The 19,950-nt window shown below is 37.4% G+C and overlaps 2 protein-coding genes across 5 annotated transcripts; both read right to left on the bottom strand.

Annotated features, from left to right (window-relative positions):
• Window positions 1–5,279: 5,279 nt before the first annotated feature.
• On the bottom strand, window positions 5,280–11,393 carry LOC105051626 (uncharacterized). 4 transcript variants are annotated; one of them, XM_073252284.1, is made up of 4 exons: window positions 11,058–11,393; window positions 7,912–7,982; window positions 6,889–6,987; window positions 5,280–6,728 (listed from the first exon to the last, which is right to left on the bottom strand). In XM_073252284.1, exon 4 carries the CDS (start codon window positions 6,609–6,611, stop codon window positions 6,105–6,107), a length of 507 nt encoding a protein of 168 aa, XP_073108385.1. In that variant the 5' UTR covers window positions 6,612–6,728; window positions 6,889–6,987; window positions 7,912–7,982; window positions 11,058–11,393; the 3' UTR covers window positions 5,280–6,104. The 4 variants fall into 4 exon arrangements, with proteins under 4 accessions (XP_073108385.1, XP_029122877.1, XP_010930462.1 ...); XM_029267044.2 differs by lacking the exon at window positions 6,889–6,987 and adding an exon at window positions 9,831–9,906 and having other exon boundaries at window positions 5,280–6,700; window positions 11,058–11,392; XM_010932160.4 differs by lacking the exon at window positions 6,889–6,987.
• Window positions 11,394–16,268: 4,875 nt separating this feature from the next.
• LOC105051600 (uncharacterized) lies at window positions 16,269–19,696 on the bottom strand. Its single transcript, XM_010932132.4, has 5 exons — window positions 19,421–19,696; window positions 19,278–19,327; window positions 18,660–18,783; window positions 17,119–17,223; window positions 16,269–17,010 (listed from the first exon to the last, which is right to left on the bottom strand). Exons 1-5 carry the CDS (start codon window positions 19,533–19,535, stop codon window positions 16,388–16,390), a joined length of 1,017 nt encoding a protein of 338 aa, XP_010930434.1. The 5' UTR covers window positions 19,536–19,696; the 3' UTR covers window positions 16,269–16,387.
• Between the last annotated feature and the right edge of the window lie 254 nt (window positions 19,697–19,950).

The raw sequence follows: 19,950 nt of genomic DNA, 5'->3' as shown, positions 1-19,950 counted from the left end.
AACAAACAGGACCCTTAGAGTCCTATATAAATCCTTGTATCTTTCATGAAAAAAACAATGAATGATTTTACAAACTCCACAAATACTTGTGTCAAACGCTCCGAGAGGGAGAGGGTGTGAGACCGAAAATCGCCCCACAAGAGAAGGGTGTGAGGCCCACTTTCTATCATATTCCTTCTACTTAAGATTCAGTATTCCTACGACTCTGATCGACTCCACCATCTACCCACGCAAGCCTATTCCGTCAAGAGAAGATCTGTCTCCTCCAGAATTTTCATCTGTCGTGCTGAGAGGAGTGATTTCTTATTCTACAGATCATATGCTGTCAAGGACCTTCGTTCCTTAACAGTTGATCTTTGATTTTTTTTTTTAATCCGATGTTGGTAAAGACCTAGTTCTTTATCGATGGATCTGTTTGGTTAAAAGATTAAGAGCCATAATCAGAGTAGTTTCTTAACTACCACGATCCGGATTCTTATCATCTTCTTGGATTTTCTCACGGGTTTAATATTTTATTTTCTCTCGTTCCATTCTTATTTCTTTTTTTGCATTTACTCGTGAGCATGTTTAATTTCTGCTATCTGTTTATGAAATTTTCTATTACTAATTGTTTACTGATCTCTCGAATGGCATTCGTCTGTATCATTTAGATTGATCTCGCTTTAATCTCGTATCAATCAATCACGCCTCCTGAGCAGAGTATAGGCAACTATACTGTCTGTCCTGGGAATAATGAGCCCCTGGCCGGATGTGATTTGTTGTTGATGAACAGAAGAGAGCTTGATTATTAGGATTGATTTTCTTTTTTTAAGATTGTCCCGCATCAATTTGGTATCAGAGCAGGTTGATTAGGGCTTTAGTTTAAATTCAGCAATTTAAATTTTCGCAAGTTAAATTTTCGCACTCTAAATTTCGTACTTTACTTTCAAGCATTTTAATTTTTTATTGCACCTTATTTCTGCATCTTAGAGTTGCATGACCACTAGATCAGATACCTGGTACCAACATCCTACTTCCCCACCCAACACCAATATGGATCCCAATATAGCAACCATCATTAATGCTCTGACTGAAAAGTTTGATGACATGAAAAATTTTATGAAAGTCATGGATGAGAGAATAGTGGTACTAGAAGAAGCTAGGCAGAAACAACCTGAACCTGAGTCTCCCCGACTACCTATAGGACAAAGAGGTAGGAATCTAGAATTTGATCGACCTATAGGGGCACGCCCGCACCATAACCAGTTCGATCAAGATGAGCATATTCTTAGGAATGTGAAAGTCGAAGCTCCAAGTTTTGATGGTTGTCTAGATCCGAGAGAGTACCTAGATTGGGAATCAGGTATGGACCACTATTTTGGATGGTACGAAATGTCTGAAGCAAGGAGAGTTAGATTTGCTAGGATGAAATTGGTAAGGCAAGCCCGACTTTATTGGGAAAGTGTTGAGCGTCTTCTCAATCAAAGAAGATAAGATCCGATAGAAACCTGGGATGAGATGAAAGAAAAACTCAGAGAGAAGTACCTCCCCACCTCTTACCAACAAAGACTTTTAGATCAATGGCAGAGGCTTACTCAAGGAAATAGATCAATCACCGAGTATATCATGAGATTTGATGAATACCTCATGAGATGTGGAGTAGTCGAAGATAGAGTTGTTACCTTATCTAGATTTAGAGCTGGATTACGAGAGGATATTCAGCGTGAGCTCTTTCTGCGAGAGGTAACCACGTTGGAACAAGCTTATCAACTTACCTTAGATTTTGAAAGATTTTTTAGATATTCGACTCCCCATTGTCCTGAACCCAACCGAGTAATCCCTTCTGGATCGAGACCTAATATTAATCAAACTCCTAGTAACGGACCTCCACTTACAAATCCTATTGGGAGAAAAGAAGATAAAGGAAAAGGAGCTATAGGAGAGTTATCAAAAGGAAGTAGTTCTCGATCTCATTGCTTCAAGTGCCATGGTTACGGTCACTTTGCTGCACAATGCCCCAACCGATCATTATGCGTAGAAGAATTAGAAGGAGAAACTCTAGAAAATATTGAGAAGAAAGTTTATGAAGCTGATCCAGATTTAGCCGAGCAATTTGAGAGTACTGAGGACATCCTAGGTTATGCCACACCTGAGTCAGACCTTAGGCTTGGAGTCGTTAGGTATGTCCTAGCCCAAACTAAGAAAAGTGAAGACTGGCGTAGGACCTCTATTTTTCATACCTTCATAAAATTTGACGATAAAATTTGTAAGGTAATCATTGATAGTGGTTGCTGTATCAACGCCATCTCCACCGATACGGTTAAGCGATTAGGATTAACTCCTGTAGATCATCCCAGTCCATACCGTGTCTTGGATTGATTCCTCCTCTATTCCCATCAAATTTAGATGCCGTGTGCCCATCCAGCTTCATTCCTATCAGGATCATGTGTGGTGCGATGTCTTACCCATAGAAGTCGGAAGTATCATATTAGGTCGGCCTTGGCTATTCGACAATGATGTTACGATTTATGACCGTATCAACTCCTGTAGCTTTACTCATCAGGGTAAGAAGATCACGATTAATCCTTCCCCACCTGAGGCTACTAATAGAAAGATAGGTGAGGGACCAAAAAAAAATCTTAAGAAGAAAAGCCTCAATCTGATAGGTGCTAAAGAATTAGAGACGATCATGAGTGAAGGATCACCAGTTTGGATGCTTGTTGCTAGAGAAGTTCGTGAGGATTCTAAGGTGGATTATCCTAAGGAAGTAGCTAGCCTTCTTACTGAGTTTCATGATGTCTTTCCTGAGGATCTTCCAGATTACTTACCGCCTATGAGAAACATTCAACATGCCATTGATTTAGTTCCTGGGTCTACCCTACCCAACTTGCCCCACTATAGGTTGAACCCTAATGAGCATACCGAGCTACAAAGACAAGTTGGAGAGCTGATAAAAAAAGAATTTGTGAGGGAGAGTTTGAGTCCTTTTGAAGTAGTTCATGGATATCAACCTAGAAAACCAATAGACCTCATTCCACTACCCATGCATGCTAGGATTTTCGAATCTACAGAGTCATTTGCACAGCATGTCAAGAGTCTGCATAAAGAGATCAGTAAAAAAATTAGTATGAGTAATAAGGTTTATAAACAGAATGCAGATTCTCATCGACGTGTTCAAGAGTTTGCAGAGGGAGACTATGTGATGGTTCGATTGAGGCTTGAACGGTTTCCCCTCGGAACCGTGAAGAAGTTACATGCCCGAGGAGCAGGTCCATTTAAGATCATAAAGAAAATCGGATCAAATGCGTATGTTGTAGACCTACCTTCTGATTTTGGAATTAGCTCTACTTTTAACATTACAGCTCTTGTCGCCTATAAAAAAAACCAACTCGGATACCTAGTGAGCCATTTGAGCCTGAACCAACCTTTGAGAGCGAACCTATCCCTGAGTGTCCACCAGCCAAAATATCAGCAAAACACGATCAGATTGAGAAAATTTTGGATGAGCAGATCCTTTCCACCCAGAGTCGAGGCTATCAGCGGTATCTGGTCAGATGGCGAGATCGACCGGAGTCTGAAGATACCTGGATCACTCGAGAAGAGCTGCAATACATTGATCCCGATCTACTTGAGCGTCACCAGAGCGGAATCGACCCACACTCGACAGGGTCGAGTTTTTCCCACCTCGGGAGAATTGGTGCGGACACCAGAGCCATCAAAAATCGGCAACATGATTTAAGTTCGATTTGGATTGAAGAAGCCTCATTAAATTGATTCTACTTCAGTTATTTATTTTCAGTCAATAAATTTTAATGCATTTGGCTTTGGGTCCATAGGGCCATACTTGGATTTGTCCACGTCACCTTTGGAGCCACCACTCTCCACATGCCAAGAGAAGAAATATGCATGCCAGCATGTGCCGTGCTCATGCCAAGTTGTGTCAAGCATCAAGCACCCACATGGAGTTCCATTTCTTCCTTAGAATTCCTTAAGAGTTCTTGGCTACTTACTTATTTTGTTGAAGGCTGATTTCTTTCCTATGGTAGATTATAATGTTTTACTTTTTTGTGGAGGGTTGATTTCTTCCTTGTAAAGATAAGAGATTCCTAAACAAACAGGACCCTTAGAGTCCTATATAAATCCTTGTATCTTTCATGAAAAAAACAATGAATGATTTTACAAACTCCACAAATACTTGTGTCAATCGCTCCGAGAGGGAGAGGGTGTGAGACCCAAAATCGCCCCACAAGGGGAGGGTGTGAGGCCCACTTTCTATCCTATTCCTTCTACTTAAAATTCAGTATTCCTACAACTCTGATCGACTCCACCATCTACCCACGCAAGCCTATTCCGTCAAGAGAAGATCTGTCTCCTCCAGAATTTTCATCTGTCGTGCTGAGAGGAGTGATTTCTTATTCTACAGATCATATGCTGTCAAGGACCTTCGTTCCTTAACAGTTGATCTTTGATTTTTTTTTTAATCCGATGTTGGTAAAGACCTAATTCTTTATCGATGGATCTGTTTGGTTAAAAGATTAAGAGTCCTAATCAGAGTAGTTTCTTAACTACCACGATCCGGATTCTTATCATCTTCTTAGATTTTCTCACGGATTTAATATTTTATTTTCTCTCGTTCCATTCTTATTTCTTTTTTTGCATTTACTTGTGAGCATGTTTAATTTCTGCTATCTGTTTATGAAATTTTCTATTACTAATTATTTACTGATCTCTCGAATGATATTCGTCTGTATCATTTAGATTGATCTCGCTTTAATCTCGTATCAATCAATCACGCCTCCTGAACAGAGTATAGGCAACTATACTGTCTGTTCTGAGAATAATAAGCCTCTGACCGAACGTAATTTATTGTTGATGAACAGAAGAGAACTTGATTATTATGATTGATTTTCTTTTTTTAAGATTATCCCGCATCAGGTCTTGTCCGGTATTTGTGTGTACGTGTGGGTGTGTACAAGGTTTAACAGTGAATAAAGAATTGGATTACAGGAGAAAAGTCTTCTCTGAAGTTGGTCATCAGTCTAATTGGCATGAACAACTAAGCCTTCCGTTAAGAGATGGGCCACCCTATCATCCTTTCAAGTTAAGTATGTTCGAATTCCAAATCCACCATAAGTGTCCCTTTTTACAGATGCACCAACCTTAGACATGTTAAATAAACGCATTAAGGTTTTGCCAGCATGATGGACAGTTCTATCAGACCTCATAATAGAAATCTGGTACGGGCACCAACCGACGCTGGCTGTATTCTTACACAGACAAGATCCAGCAGAGAGGCACAATTACCATGATAATAGACAGAAGTCCTTCTCTGGGGACGGTCAGACCCACCCCTGAGTGCTTCCAGATCAGTGAAAGGAATGAGCTGAGGTGCAAGCTGCAAATAGAATAGAAGAGCATGGGACAATTTTCCCCAGTATCTTCCACGTAGGATTCAAAAATCACAAGAGAAAACACTAATCATGAAACTAGAAGTAATAAAACCAACATATATTACAAAATGAAGACACAAGAAGAAGATGACCCTATCATCATCCAATCTCATCTTCTTCTTCTTCTTCTTCTGCTTCCTTTTTTTTTTTTTTGCTGCAGAAGCATTTACGGAAGGCAAGCACCAACTGCCCCACTACCTCAAAGCACAAAAGGCAAATTCCCACCAACCAAGGACCACCCCTCTAAGTTACTCCACACATCTTCCACAAAATGCCATAAATCAAACACCAAGGACCACCATTTTGCCACAAGAAAATGGCAGCAACACCAGCTCCAGTCGAGGTTGGCACTCGAGGGACAATTGGATCTCTGGTCTCACAGGAGATTGAGTACTTCAGACGGCTTGATCTAGGCCAGAAAGAAGTCTCTAGCCAAAAACAAAAGAAGCTGACTATGGATGTAGCTTCCCCAAATGGCAGCATCAGGAACAAGTCAGGCTCTGGTGGCACAGCGCCAAAGAAGAATAAAAAGATGAAGAAGAAGGTGGTAAGCTTTGGAGGATTTCTGCCAAGCATCTGCTCTGCAGTAGAGATAGCAAACCCTGGTCAGACAGAGAGGATCAAAGAGACTGGATACAGAAACCTGAGAAAGGATGGTAAGAAGCTGCCACAGGACTAGGAGATGGACTCAGAGAGCTTGGAGAAGCCAAGCTTTCTAAGCCGGCTGCTCATGGGGTTGCTGCATTTTAGATCTACGACTTCCACAATGTAAGGTTGTCCTTTCTTATCCACTTTGTCTGTATTTGGATTTCTGTCTATAGGGATATCATCAGAGCCTAGCATTGGAACTCGATGTCCATTTTTCCGGGGGTTGTGTCGGGGTTTGTGTGCATCTTCAGGGGTTCTGTGAGCTGTGCCATTGTTGTTGCTGCTGCTGCCGCCACCACCGCCGCTGCTACCAGATTCATTAAGTGGATTTTTCCTTTGCAATGTTTTCTTAGGACTAGCACCACAGGGTACTGAAACTGGGCCTGTTTGAGATTTTCTTCGTGAGGAAGACGATGCTTGTGATGATTGTTTCATGGACTCTAACTCTCGTGACATCAGGGAGCCAATTGTACCAGTAGTTCCCACCTTAATAGAGTCCCCATTGCAATTGATGATTTCTGTTGTCCGAGGCATGATCTTTTCTTCTGATAAGGAGGTTTAGGCGTTTGCCACAAGTGAACTGAATGGAAGGTGAACGAGGTGCTATTGCTTGAATCTGATGGCTGTTTGAATAAATTGTTGTCAAAAGTCCTGGTTAGGTGTAATAGAATGTGCAGAAAGTGAAATGTTAGTTCTGTTTAAATAAATTCACCCAACTTAATATTTAATTTTTGACATTCAAACCTAAAGACGTAAAACATAACTAGTGCACAACTGAAACTTGTAGAGAAATGGGATGGTGAAGAAATACCGCCCACGCTCCCTTCCTTATGATAGAATTGGTAGAGGGTAAAAATCCGTTATGGATGGAAAGGTAAACAAATTTCGTTGGAAGTTTGTTATGAAGAAACTGGGGAAATTTAAAAAAAAAAGATTGCATTAAATATAACATTATTTGGGTTCTAGAATACAAAAGCAAGATCTGAAATCCGAAGAAGGAAATGATATTATAGGCTTCAGCAACTAATTAGTGATTTTAAATTCACAAAAAAAAAAAAGAAGAATGATCCAACAAAAATAAAATAAACAGCTTCTAAAGCAAGCGATATAAATTGGAAACAGATTCTTTTGCCTGTAACTATGTGTAAAGGAAACAAACACAATAACAAGGAAGATAAAACAAACAACAAGTCCTAAAAATGATCAAGCATAAGTTTCTGATCCAAATGGACATAAACATTAATGTGGAGTCTTGACAGATCATCCATCAGAAGTCAGAACTTGCATAAATTTATCATGACTGTTGCTCACCCTTATTTCAACTTTTATGATTTAATGCTTCATTTCCAGCGGGTAGAATTACATAGATAGAGAGAGGCCTGTCATTAAGTCAAGAAAGCTAATTCAAGGAATATGAAACCACTGTGATGGTTATGCAATTGAAATTCATGTTACAAAGGAAGCAATCTCTCAATAGTCCCCTACACAAGGAAAGAATCCAGAAGATAAGATTTGTTATGAGGAATCATATTCATCTCTAAGGCAAAAATAGATAGAAAAAGCAGCATGATCACAACTGAGTTATACACATGCATGCTTGGGCACATTCCAACCTTGGCAGAAGAGTTATATAAACTTGAACCCTCTAATCCCCGAGAATTTTAGACTGCATGCATGACAGGCATCAATTTCCAACTCCAGTCATTGCAGAAGGTGATGAGAAACCTTGGATACTTAAATTTATGAAGAGGCGTGCACGAGCAGACCACTATTAATGCAAGTAATTTACTTTACAATTTTATTCACTAAAAGTTAGAGAAAGTCATCAAATTACCTGGAATCTGGCAGGATAAGTGAGTTGAGTCTCCAACATAACAAGCCAGGTGCATTTAAAAATTCTTTGCCCTGCAGATTCCAAATAAAATTAACACCGAGAAACATAGGGACTCAGAGATCAGCCTTAAGGCTTCATGAATCCACCATAACTACAATAACCATTTTGATAAGCCAAATAAAATACATCACTCATATTTGTGTAGCCTAAACATCAGATTATAAACAAAGTATACTGGCTGACAAACATGTTAGTAACAAGATATCTCATATATGAGACTTAATTCCATGTGAAAAACATAGAAAACCTTCCTTAGAAGGACTCAGACTTAGTGCTAATATTTTAAGCCAGCATTTGAAAATCATAATGACCAAATATTAGGCCAACATTTGACAAGCATATTGACCAAATAGTGAAACTGAAAAAATAAAATTTGTAGGATTTAGAGCCATCTTCAAAAAATGAGAATTCATATGCCTTAAAAATCAAATGTAAGATATACCTCCAAATCATAAAGTTAAAAAAAAAAACCCTAATTCAAAGTAGATTCTTGATTTGTATCAGGCCTTCCTCCTTGGGAAGAAAATATAATTGTGCCAAAGTTCAGGAGTTCAGCTAGACTCTTTAAACCCTTGACTCAATAAGAAAAAATAAGACTTATATCATTAAAATAAAAAGGATGTTCCAATGCATTAGGATCCCCATTACGGGCCGTGGGGAGGGTCAAATGTATACAGCCTTACCCCCATATATGGAGAGATTGTTTCCATATTTCAAACCCATGACTCCAATGCCAAAATGGAGCAACCTTACCTTTGTGCTAAGTCCTATCCTCACATTACATGTTTAGGATTTTACATTTCATATTTCAATGATGATTTACATCATTGAAATATCAAACATAAAAATCCTAAGCACATAATGAATTATCTTCTCATGTACTATCATACAAGAAGTTGATTTCAATCTTGAGTAACTTTTGTTTTGAGCTAAGACATTATTCACTTTATAGTTCACACTAATGCTCGCATAGCTTGATGAAATGGTTTCTAGAAATACATGGACATTTATACCATGCTGATCAATGAATTATTCATAAAGAATGTTAAGAAGGAATATGTGTTGCTTCAAAGTCTTAAACATCAAATTCATGCACAAGCTAACCCTCATGTTACTCCTCATAGCGAGTTATTTCAATGCCTTTTTAAGTCTTCAAATTTTCATGGTGATCAATCTCCTCAATTGATGAAAATCATCAACTAAAGGACCAAAAGCATTTTCATCCAACACAGTCATCATTAATATTATCAACATGATATATAGAGATCTTATCATATTGCTTTTGAGATAAATCACTGTTTGCAATCTCTAAATAATAGAAAAAGAGGAAGTGATGGTTACCTCTGATTCATTCCTATAATGACAGAGCCTCTGCAATGCACACTGTAAGATATGTCAAGTGCTTTCTAATTATAATGAAATAATGAATCCTTGCAGCACTATCAGCTCTTCAGATTCTGAAATGCTCTAAGATCAGTGTGATTTTTTAGTGTGCCGTAGGACCTCTTCATGGCTAGATGCATTAGAGCTAATTTACCACCTTTTCTATGGACTATCCTAGCCAGACCATGTCCATGATTATATGGACAAATGTAAGAGGCTCTGATACCAACTAATGCAAACAGAAGATATAGAGGCCAAGGATTCACCCATAAGATTTTATTTAATCCACCCTAATGAATATAGTTCTTTAAAAGAATAAAAATGATATTTCACTAATTCATAGGCATGACTTATTGATATAAAAATCCTCAGTGCCTTCCTAACAACTCTTAAACCAAGCAACTACTAGCAAAAAGAGTTATCAACTGCAGGATTTTAATTAGGACACTTGGTTACCACTGAAAACCATAAAATACCTTTCTTACAAGGGCTGAAACTCCACCCTAATCCTGTGTTCTAACTCTAGACGAGCATTTGGCCATCATAACCCAACTGAAACTCAAAACACAAAATATGCAAGACTTGAAGTCAGCTTAAAACAATTAATCACATCCTTCAAACAGACATGCATATTTGATGATATGCCACGGAAAAGGCAGCTAAATGATTAGATTGAAAAGTTGGTTACATCCTAATTCTTAGGGGATTCTTGATTGCATTAGAAAAACTCTCACAATATTAAGATCTTCTGCAATAACCATCACCATCCCGCTCTGTTCCCACTTATTAGGGTCAGATTTATGGATTCTCAGCATTGTGCATTCCAAATTAGGGCAACCTGTTACATTATTTCAACTTTTTCCATGTCTATTCTCCAAACCTCCACCCATATCGCCTGAGGTCATCTCTTCGTAACATCTTCTCAGAAGTTTTATTAATTCAAAGCTCCCAACAATGAGTTACACTATTTTCCCCTATAGAAATCCCAAAAGATCGCAACAAAACCCTTTCTAATACCACCTTCATCCCAGATACAGAGTCACAAATGATCATAGTTACGATGACTTTGTCAACACCCAGACAATCAAATAGATAAATAGAAATACTTACAAACTTGGTAAACGAAAATATACAACTGTGAGACCCCACCCACAACCATATTCACATTGAAAAGGCCCAAAATGTTAAATTTTCAAAGACTATAGGCGATCCTTTGGTTTCCATGCCCAGCAAATCACAGATGCAGTCCCCATAGAAATAATGTCACTCGCAAGAAGATGATCCGGATGTCCCAAAGAGAAAAATCATCAGTTAAAAACCTCACAGATTTCCTTTTAAAGACTCACAAAAAAATCCAGCCTTCTCTTGACCAAATCCTCGAGGAATACCTAAAATCCGATCAAGACGTTTGCTTCGCTGCTTCAAATAAGAGCAAACCAAGAACACCAAGAAAGGTATAGAAACTCCTCTAGTCCACGAATCTACCCCTAAATCCATTCAATACGAACGTTACTTCGATTAAAAGACACGATCGGTACAAGAATCAGGAATTCTGTCTTTCAAACCTGAAACAAACGAATAGAAACAACTCCAGAGCGATTCAATGCGTCAACAAAAAAAAAAATCCAAAGGACAAAATAAAAAACATATCACCCATTAAAAAGAAGCGATCAAAAAAGAACAATGGAGTCGAAAAGGCGTACCGGCAAATGGTCGGTGGATTATGTTTGCTGGTGTTCTTCTTCTTCTATAAAGAGGAGGTTAAAGAGAAGAATGACAAAGGCGAGGAAAACGAATAAATTCTTGCTTTAAAAATGTCGGTACGGGAAGCGGATTCTACGGAGAGGAAGAGTTTGCTTCGCCATGAAATGATCTCACTGGAATTTATAGCACGCATCCACCCCCATCTCTTGCCGTCCGGCGTCGTTCCTTTGTTCCTCCGGATCTCGTTATTTAACCTACATGTGGGATAATGATAATGGATCTATGATTTGAAAGAAAATAATCATGGTTTACAAACGATGACCAATAGAAAAGAGATCTAAGAAATCCTCGTCTTGATCTAAGACAACAATAAGCAAGCGGATATTTAAGGCCCAATTTGGCATCACCTATGGTTTCAATAAAAAAAAAATCATTTTTTTTAATAATATGAACAAAGCTTTAATTTTTTTCTTAAAAAAGATAATTAAATACTATTTATCTTGACGTTTGTGCCCTTAAGAGTACGAATTAAAAAGTAAAAATTTTTGATAATTTTAAAAATAAAACCATCTGACGTTATTATTGCCGTCCTACCCTATCACCACAACCGTTGCCATGCCTATTAATTTCCACCCATTGCTATCACCATCCAATGGTACCACACCACCGACATTAATTGTTGCCACTAGTAATTATCATTATTGCTAAAAACAATTCAAGTGATTGCTAAATAAATTTTGAACTTTAATTTTTAAATAAAAATAAAAACTAATTTAGTTTATTAAAAAATTTAATTTTATTTGAGAAACAAATCAAAATTTAAAAATTAAAAGTAATGCCAAATACTAACTTGATGGTGATCTAAACATTGCCTGTAATTTTTATTTTTTACTTCATCTAAATATAATAGGTTTCGACTTCAAATTATTGTATCAATTTGTGAAAATTTATGTGGATGTGTATTTTATTCTGCATCGATTATTTATTAGGAAGATCTTGTATATTTATACAGAATCAAAAAAATTAAATAATATTTTTTGACTAATTTTTTTGGATGAGATCCTAAATTATTACAAATGATATCAAAACTGATCCAATTCATAATTCATATGGAGCAGGAATACTATAGCATAGATTCATTGAGACTGACTATAGATCGATCGTGATGTTTATGAGTAGATGGATGGATGTAAATTGTTAGTTTGGCAAAGATGCCAATGCTTAAATAAAGGGAATATATGAAGATCCATGCAAATATATATTTAATCTCACATTGATTATTTGTTAGAAAGATCTTGCATATTTATATATAATTAAAAAATTTAAATAATATCTTCTGATTAGTCTTTTTAGATGAAGTTATGGATTATTAAATAATTGAATTCAAGTTAGAACAAGCCTTCATCATAACAATCACCAAATGAAAGAAAATCATTGGTTTAAGGGGTTTTTGGTTTCTAGATTTATGAAGTTTTTGATGGTTGTGCAAAATGTTTTAGATTCAAATTTTTCATTCACCATAGTAAAATAAATAAATAAATAGAATAAGAGGACTTTCCAAGGATTACTCATCTTAGTCCTACTCTCATTCAAGCACACTTAATGCTTTTGTGCTCAATACATAGTTCTAATGGGATTCGGTGCATTGGTGCTATTATGATTACATCTATCACTTTAAGAGGTTCGAAATATTTGAAGAATAGCTATTTCTTGTAGTATAGCCCACTGCCAGTATACCTCTCATATAAATTAATAATAATACTAATTAGATGTAGAAATTTGTAATGGACTATATATGTTGGATTTGGTTGAACAAAGTTAACATAAAATGATAATATATACAAACTATAACTTCAATTTGTAGGCTTGACTCGAGATAACAATTCGAGTAAAGATTAAAGACTTCTGATGTATATTCAGTAACTGGTTCATGAAATATGAGCTGCCCTAGCTATTGGTTACGTTACAATCTCAACCATTCTCAGTGGAACCAATGTTAATTTGTTCTTTCAATACAAAAATAAAAATTTGCATTCATTTTAAATGATACTTTTGAGATAATTATTGTTTAATAATGATAAAATATGGTATCCAATTCAATAAATGAGACCAACAATTATTGGGAAAAAAAAATTGTTATGCCACGATTATGATTTGAGGTGATCCTAATTTAAGCTGACTGAATATTACTGCTCTAACGACCATGAGTTGGATCAAAGTTCTAAACCAAATCAGCAAACCTAAGGCATATTCATCTAAAAGAAAGCCAACTCTCAACTGCATTAGAAAAGATTGTTTTTAAGGCTCATAAATCATAAAACTGTGCAAATTTTATAACTTCTGAATAGCTAGATATGCCGTAGTCCTTGGCTGCTGTAAGGTAAAGTCCGGAGGAACATCTGACGCAGATATTACCCTCCGACCGGTCGACGAGACCTCTTCCTGTTCCCTTTCTATCCCGCTTTTAAAAGAAGAAACACTGTAACCAAAAAAAAAAAAAAACAGAGCCAGCAACCCGGTCCCAAACCGGTCCGATCTGATAAAAAAATCATGATGCGGGTGTGACCCACCTGAGGGCTTTACACGGTTCGAGAGTTATATAATGCTATATCAGAACATAGCTTTTTGAAGTAACATGGACCCATATAAAATTTCGATCCACCATAACATGCTTTAGTTTAGACTTCTAGATGCATTAGATGTACTTAGATCAGATCATTTTACTATACATGATCACACCAAAAATATCGATCTTTAGGATACATATACTCATCGAAGTCTGGCTACTCAAACCCAAATACATCTAAACTCCAAATTTCTCAACCAAAACATCATTATTCAGTTGCATCAAAATTATATCTTGATGGGATGTTTCCACAAAAGTTTATGCTATAGTTTATACTAGGGTTAGATGAAAAGTTAATCCTCTACAATACAAGATAATTAACTTGAGATCCCATCATTGAAATAGATATTACTTCCATGAATTGGAAATCAGTTTATCATATTCCACAAGTACAATCAAATATATGCTGAACCAAACCAATCCATCCAAACTCTGTCTTGATTTGATGAGGTTGAACTCTCCGGTTCAAGCCGGCCTGAGCTGCACAAAAAATATTATATTTCCAACGGCTAAGCAATCGGGCAGAGAAGTCAAAGCGGCGATATATTAGACAAACGACCATGGCGGTTCGGCTAAATCAAACGGTGGATAATTTGTGGGACCCTAAAAAGTCGCCGTTTGATGGAAAGTTGTTGAGCAAGAGAGCTGAAAAGCATCGAAGGAGGGGCCCATGGCCGTACTCCTCCGACCACCTTTGTTTGTCGTCTTGTCGGGCGCACCACCAGTGATTCAGGCGCACTCCTGCAAAGCTCACCGCTAAACGTTATTTTTACACCAAAAGTCTTAGTGGTACCTGCTCGTGGTCTCCCGGCGCTTTATTCAAAATAATGCCAAGGCGAGCAGGTGAATTTTGTCAGAGTATGCTGGTTTGCAGAAGTGTAGTACTAATCTTAACCGTTGTTACAGTACACTTCGCGTTGCCATAGCACTAGCACATGAAATATATATAAATAATAATATAAATTATTATGGAATAGATTATATTTTTAATTGAAAGAATTGGGCTTTTACTTATTCAGGTTTAAAGTTAAAAGTTAGACATTAAAATTCGAGAGCTACATCGTTGATTATGATTTAGACTATTAAAGTATATAAAAAAAAAAAATTATATATTTTGATAGTTATTAACTTATATATCAAGATGGTTTCCATTATATTATTGTACTAAAATTTTTGAAAAAAATATTTAAGAATAAATCTTATTAATCATAATCCCCACATGCTAGAGATCTTTATATGGAAAATTAATGGATTGTATTGATGAGATCATAGTAATATATGGCCTTATCTGTTTTAATTATATAATTTTATATTTACTTGATATATAGGATAGATACCACAAAAATACATGATTTTTATATTTTAAGATGGAAAAGAAAAAAATATAATTATAGCTATTCCATTTCTATTGTTTCTTTCTTATATTAGAATAAAAAGAAAATATAGATGTGAATAGAGAAATTATAGAAGGTACATATTCTCACATGAACACCCTTAAATGATGAAAGAATCTCCTTGACTGATACTAGAGATTGGCTCTAATTTTAGATACACAGGCTACATTAAGATGGATATGGTTGTGGTCGGTGGTTAGCATGGCATCTGATGAGCGTTGCTTATATGCATCTATAGATCGTTTTTTTTTCCCCTTTTTTATTGTGTGTTGGGCTCTATAATTTGGATATCTTATCTTCCGGAGATTTCTCTCAATTTGGCACTTGGCATCTTGTCGTCCATAGCTTAGCTGCGTCACATGCGCACGTGCAACCATTGATATAGCAATCTTCAATTTGCAAGAAAATATTGTCGCCCTGATGGACCAGTCAAACGCCACGGTGGATAACACGCCGCATTAACCTTTGTATTTCATGAATTCCCGATTGCACGTTATCCACCGTGCACGTGCATGTGCTCCAAGATTTGCGTGCACATGCTCTGAGATTTGTGCTGGTTCACGTGGGCGTGGTCCAGGCAATAATTTCCCTCAGTTTGCACGGTTAAGTTCTGTAACAGTTTACTTTATCGGCCTTGGTCTCGCTTGTGTAAAACGCAGTTAATGCTAAAACAGCAATCATATGGGCGAGGGGGCGGGGGTTGGGGGGTGTGGGGGTAATGATCATCCATTCATCATATTCCTGAAACATACTCTGGTGCACTTTTATTGTCCACATATATTTGATCTACCTTTCTAGAACAGGGAATTCAAACAAATTCAAATAGGTTACACTGAGTAAAATACTAAGCTACGTACATGCAATAGTCAAGTTTTTTTTTTTTTTAAGCAGAAGGAGAATGAGGAAGGCCAACCCAATTTACCAAAAAAAATAATTTGCAAGAAGTAAGAAGAAAATAGAAGAACGCAAAATTACAAGCTCGAGAAAGCAAGGGAAAATTGCATCTGAGAGTTGCACAAGCGGCTCCAATCCTTACAAAGATGTAAAGCAGCAAGGGAAATAGCTTCTGCTCACCTGTCTTTCTGCAGAAAAAAAATTGTTCGGTGTAAAGCAGCAATGGAAAAGCCACAAGGAACACCATCTTTCTTCTCACAATGCGTAAGTCACCATGCAAAAAGAAAGAAAAGAAAGAAAAAAGGAAAAAAATAATTTATTTAAAATAATCCAGCTCCAGTTCGTTTTATTTCTCTCAAAACTATAAAAACATTTTTCCATTAAGGACAATCCCTTGGAAAAAGGGAGCAAGAGATCACTCAGTAGAGAACTCAAACAGCATATTGTGCCTGTACTTCTCACCAGGCTGAACCGCAATAGAGGGAAAGTTTGGCTGGTTGATGGCATTTGGGAATCCCTGGGTCTCCAAGCACAGTCCTGCATGCTTTTCATACACAGCACCTGCTTTGCCCACAACACCGCTGACATAGTTTGCAGTGTAGAACTGGACACCAGGTGCATCAGCCCATAAGTTCAGGACCCTTGAACTCAAAGGATGCTTCACTTTAGCCACATGCTTTAAGCCCGATTTCTCTTCTCCGCAATCCAGCACATAGTTATGATCATATCCAACAGGAAGTTCATGGATTCTGCTACCTATCTTGTTTTCTGTTGTAAAATCAAAGGGGGTACCGCTGACAGGCATGATTTCCCCAGTGGGAATTGAGTTCTCATCAACTGGGGTTACATGAGAAGCCCAAATTTGAATTGAATGCCCAAGCACATTGCCAGAGTTATGACCGGCTAGGTTCCAGTATGTGTGTTGTGCTAAGTTGATAGGAGTAGGCTTGTTCAGCGGCACAGCTTCCATTTCAAGTTTCAATGATGTGCTTGAAGGAAGAGAATAAGTAGCCGTCACAATAACATCTCCAGGGTAACCTAGTTTCAGAAAATTCAAGAATCATTTGCTCATATTATGCAATTTTCTCACAGAAATAGTATTACCTTTTTCTAGCATAAGTTTTAAAAAGAAAGAGTGCTGTTTACCTTCCTCTCCATCTTTGCTATGATATTTGAAGGTCACTGATGGGTTTTTATCATTGTTATACTCTACAACCTCCCACAGCACTTTGTTAAAGCCTTTATTACCACCTGACAATAATAAACCTCGTTAATCACTGACTGGAAATGTTCATTGTATAATTATTGTTTTAAATAACCATGTTCAGCAGGTCATTAAATAATGAAATGCAATTTATCACAATAGAATGTAGCTAGAAATAAATAATCAAGTCACTCTTGTTATGGCTCTAGTTTCATCATGGGCTTCTAAACTAAGAATGCTTCTATATACAGAAGACGAACAAGATGCCACTAAGATGCTTTTCCCCCATCTGTCTGAAGCTCATGCACATAGTTCGAGCATGCTCAAAGAGAATGATCATGCAAAAGCTCAGATATCACAAAGCAAGAGCTTATTCTACTATTTTGGTTCATATGTGATTTCCAAACTCACGTGTCTATACAAAATAAAGACATATATGGTACCTAATTTACCTAAGGCAGATTTTAGCGGTAACAGCTAAAAGCAACATTGTATTTCACTGTTAGCATACAGTTGAGGCCCGTCAATCCATAAGCTTCTCCAAATTTGTACTAGTATAACAAGATTTATTTTGACCCATACAAGTAACACAATTTCTAACAGTAGTCTTAATAATGTTCGTATTCTCACTGTCAGCACCAAAAATTTAACACTTGAGTCATTACTTCTATAATATGGCCACATCTGTTATAATCTGATCAATTTTTTCAGTGGTTGCATTTGGAGGATTTACGTCTTCTTTTGTTTTCCCATACAATAATGTCTCAATCCATTAATAGAGATTTTTCAGGTCACAAAATTCTAAAGAAAAAGGAGAGAAGAGGATGTGCAAAGCATGAACCAGGAAAGTTCTACTGGATGTAAAATTCCCCCGGTTTATGTTTGGGGATTCAGGTTTCCAAAACAAACCCAACCTCCTCATCACAATACCATATAACTTGCTTCCTAAGGCATCTACAAAATCAACCTATTTTCCATGTGGTGTGATTTAAGAATCAATTCGAATTTGAAAACAGATGATACATACCATGTCTAGGATCATACTGACGAAATGAAATTTAGCTGCAAACAGCTGCATTACATAAAGTGCTAAAGCTACCTTCCTGATCTCCGAAGAACATGATTATTTCAGTAGCTTAGTCTGCGTTGGTTCTATTACTTGGAAAGAACCGTTCTACATGAACATAGGTTCCTCTTTCATCAAATACACTCGTTTTTTCACTGTGAACCATGAATTAAAGAGGCAATTTTGATCATATGAAACTAAGGCATCTTGAAATTTGGAGACCTGGGCTGTTATTGCTTAGCAGATAAAGCATACTTGCCTTTGAAGATAGTCATTGCTTGCTTAAGAAAGTGGTGACGTAAACCTTGTTTGACTGATGTTTCAATCACCACATGATGATATCAGGAAAACAGATAACATACCCGAAGACAAGTTCGTTAGCAAGCATTCCGGTTACAAAGGAATTGCATTACTTACCATGGAGACTGTTTGGTCCGTTGTTGATGGCCAGGGAATATTCGACCCCATTAAGAGTAAACTTCCCTTGTTTGATTCTATTAGCAACTCGGCCAACGATGCAGCCAAAGTAAGGTGGATTATCCTTTTGATCATCATAAATAAATAAAAGAAGAAGAAGAAGAAATGATTAGATCATCACACTACCTCACTGAAGAAATTTAACAAACAAAAATCAACCGCATCTTCTTCCATCATAACAAGAGAAATGACATCAGGGCATGCATTTAGAACATAAGGAGAAAAGAAGCACGGCATATGCTAAGAAAAAAAAAAAAAGGAAATTTTGCAAAGGAAACAATTAAAAATTTTGATTATTCCCTGTAGATTGCAGGAAAATCGAAGTAAACACCCAACACCCAAATCTTGGATGGACACTTCAATTATCACCAAAAAGAAAATTCAAGGCAGGCATTTGAAGGAAAAGGTGAAATTTTTAGTGATGGGTATTTCAGTTCTATGAAAAAAACCTAAAAAAAAAAAAATCCCCAAGATTATCAGAGAAACCTAACCAGAAAAAAAACATCACCGTCCCTATATTGGCTATCTCAAAATATCAAATTTATCTATAGTATATACGTGATATGACTCGAGGGAATCGAAGCCAAGCACCACATCAGCGAGATTTCCTGAAACCCAGGAGAAGAAGAAGGAACCGGATCAGAGACCGAGGATGGAGTCGAACGGGATGAAGAATGGAATCAAGTGGAAGTAGTCATCACCTTGGGCATCGGGGACGAGGAGAGAAGTGATGGTGGCGCCCAAGTTTGTTATTTTGGCGGTGATGGTGCCATTACTCAGTTCGAAGAGCCCCGGTTTCCTGTCCTCCCCCGCCATTCTTCCTTCCTTCGATCCTCTCCGACGTCGTTAGGCTTCTCTATCTCGAAGAGAATGGGAGCAGATGAAGGTCTCCCCGCCGCGTCCTCGTTTTATCGGAATCGTAGAGAGGGATTTAGCTGGGGCGAAAGAAGCGGTGGGATGAGATCGCGAAAAATCACAACTTCAATCGGTTTTCCGTTGTATCCAATATTAAATGGATATCAAGGTTAATCTGATACTCAGATCCATATTTATTTTAATTGGATAGGACACAAGTCAACAAGTGGGTGACCGGTTCGACGCCCAAGCGGAGATGGAACACTGCCTTGGTCATCTATTGGTTCGACGTTGCGAGCAGAGCACATCCTAGCACTGCTGATCCCCATCCGGGATTGTTAGGATTTGGAGATCTTCTTATGACCCCAGAACAGCG

Source organism: Elaeis guineensis, chromosome 2, assembly GCF_000442705.2.
Source record: "Elaeis guineensis isolate ETL-2024a chromosome 2, EG11, whole genome shotgun sequence".
NCBI classification, from domain to species: Eukaryota; Viridiplantae; Streptophyta; class Magnoliopsida; order Arecales; family Arecaceae; genus Elaeis; species Elaeis guineensis.
This window is presented reverse-complemented; position numbering and strand designations above follow the sequence as displayed.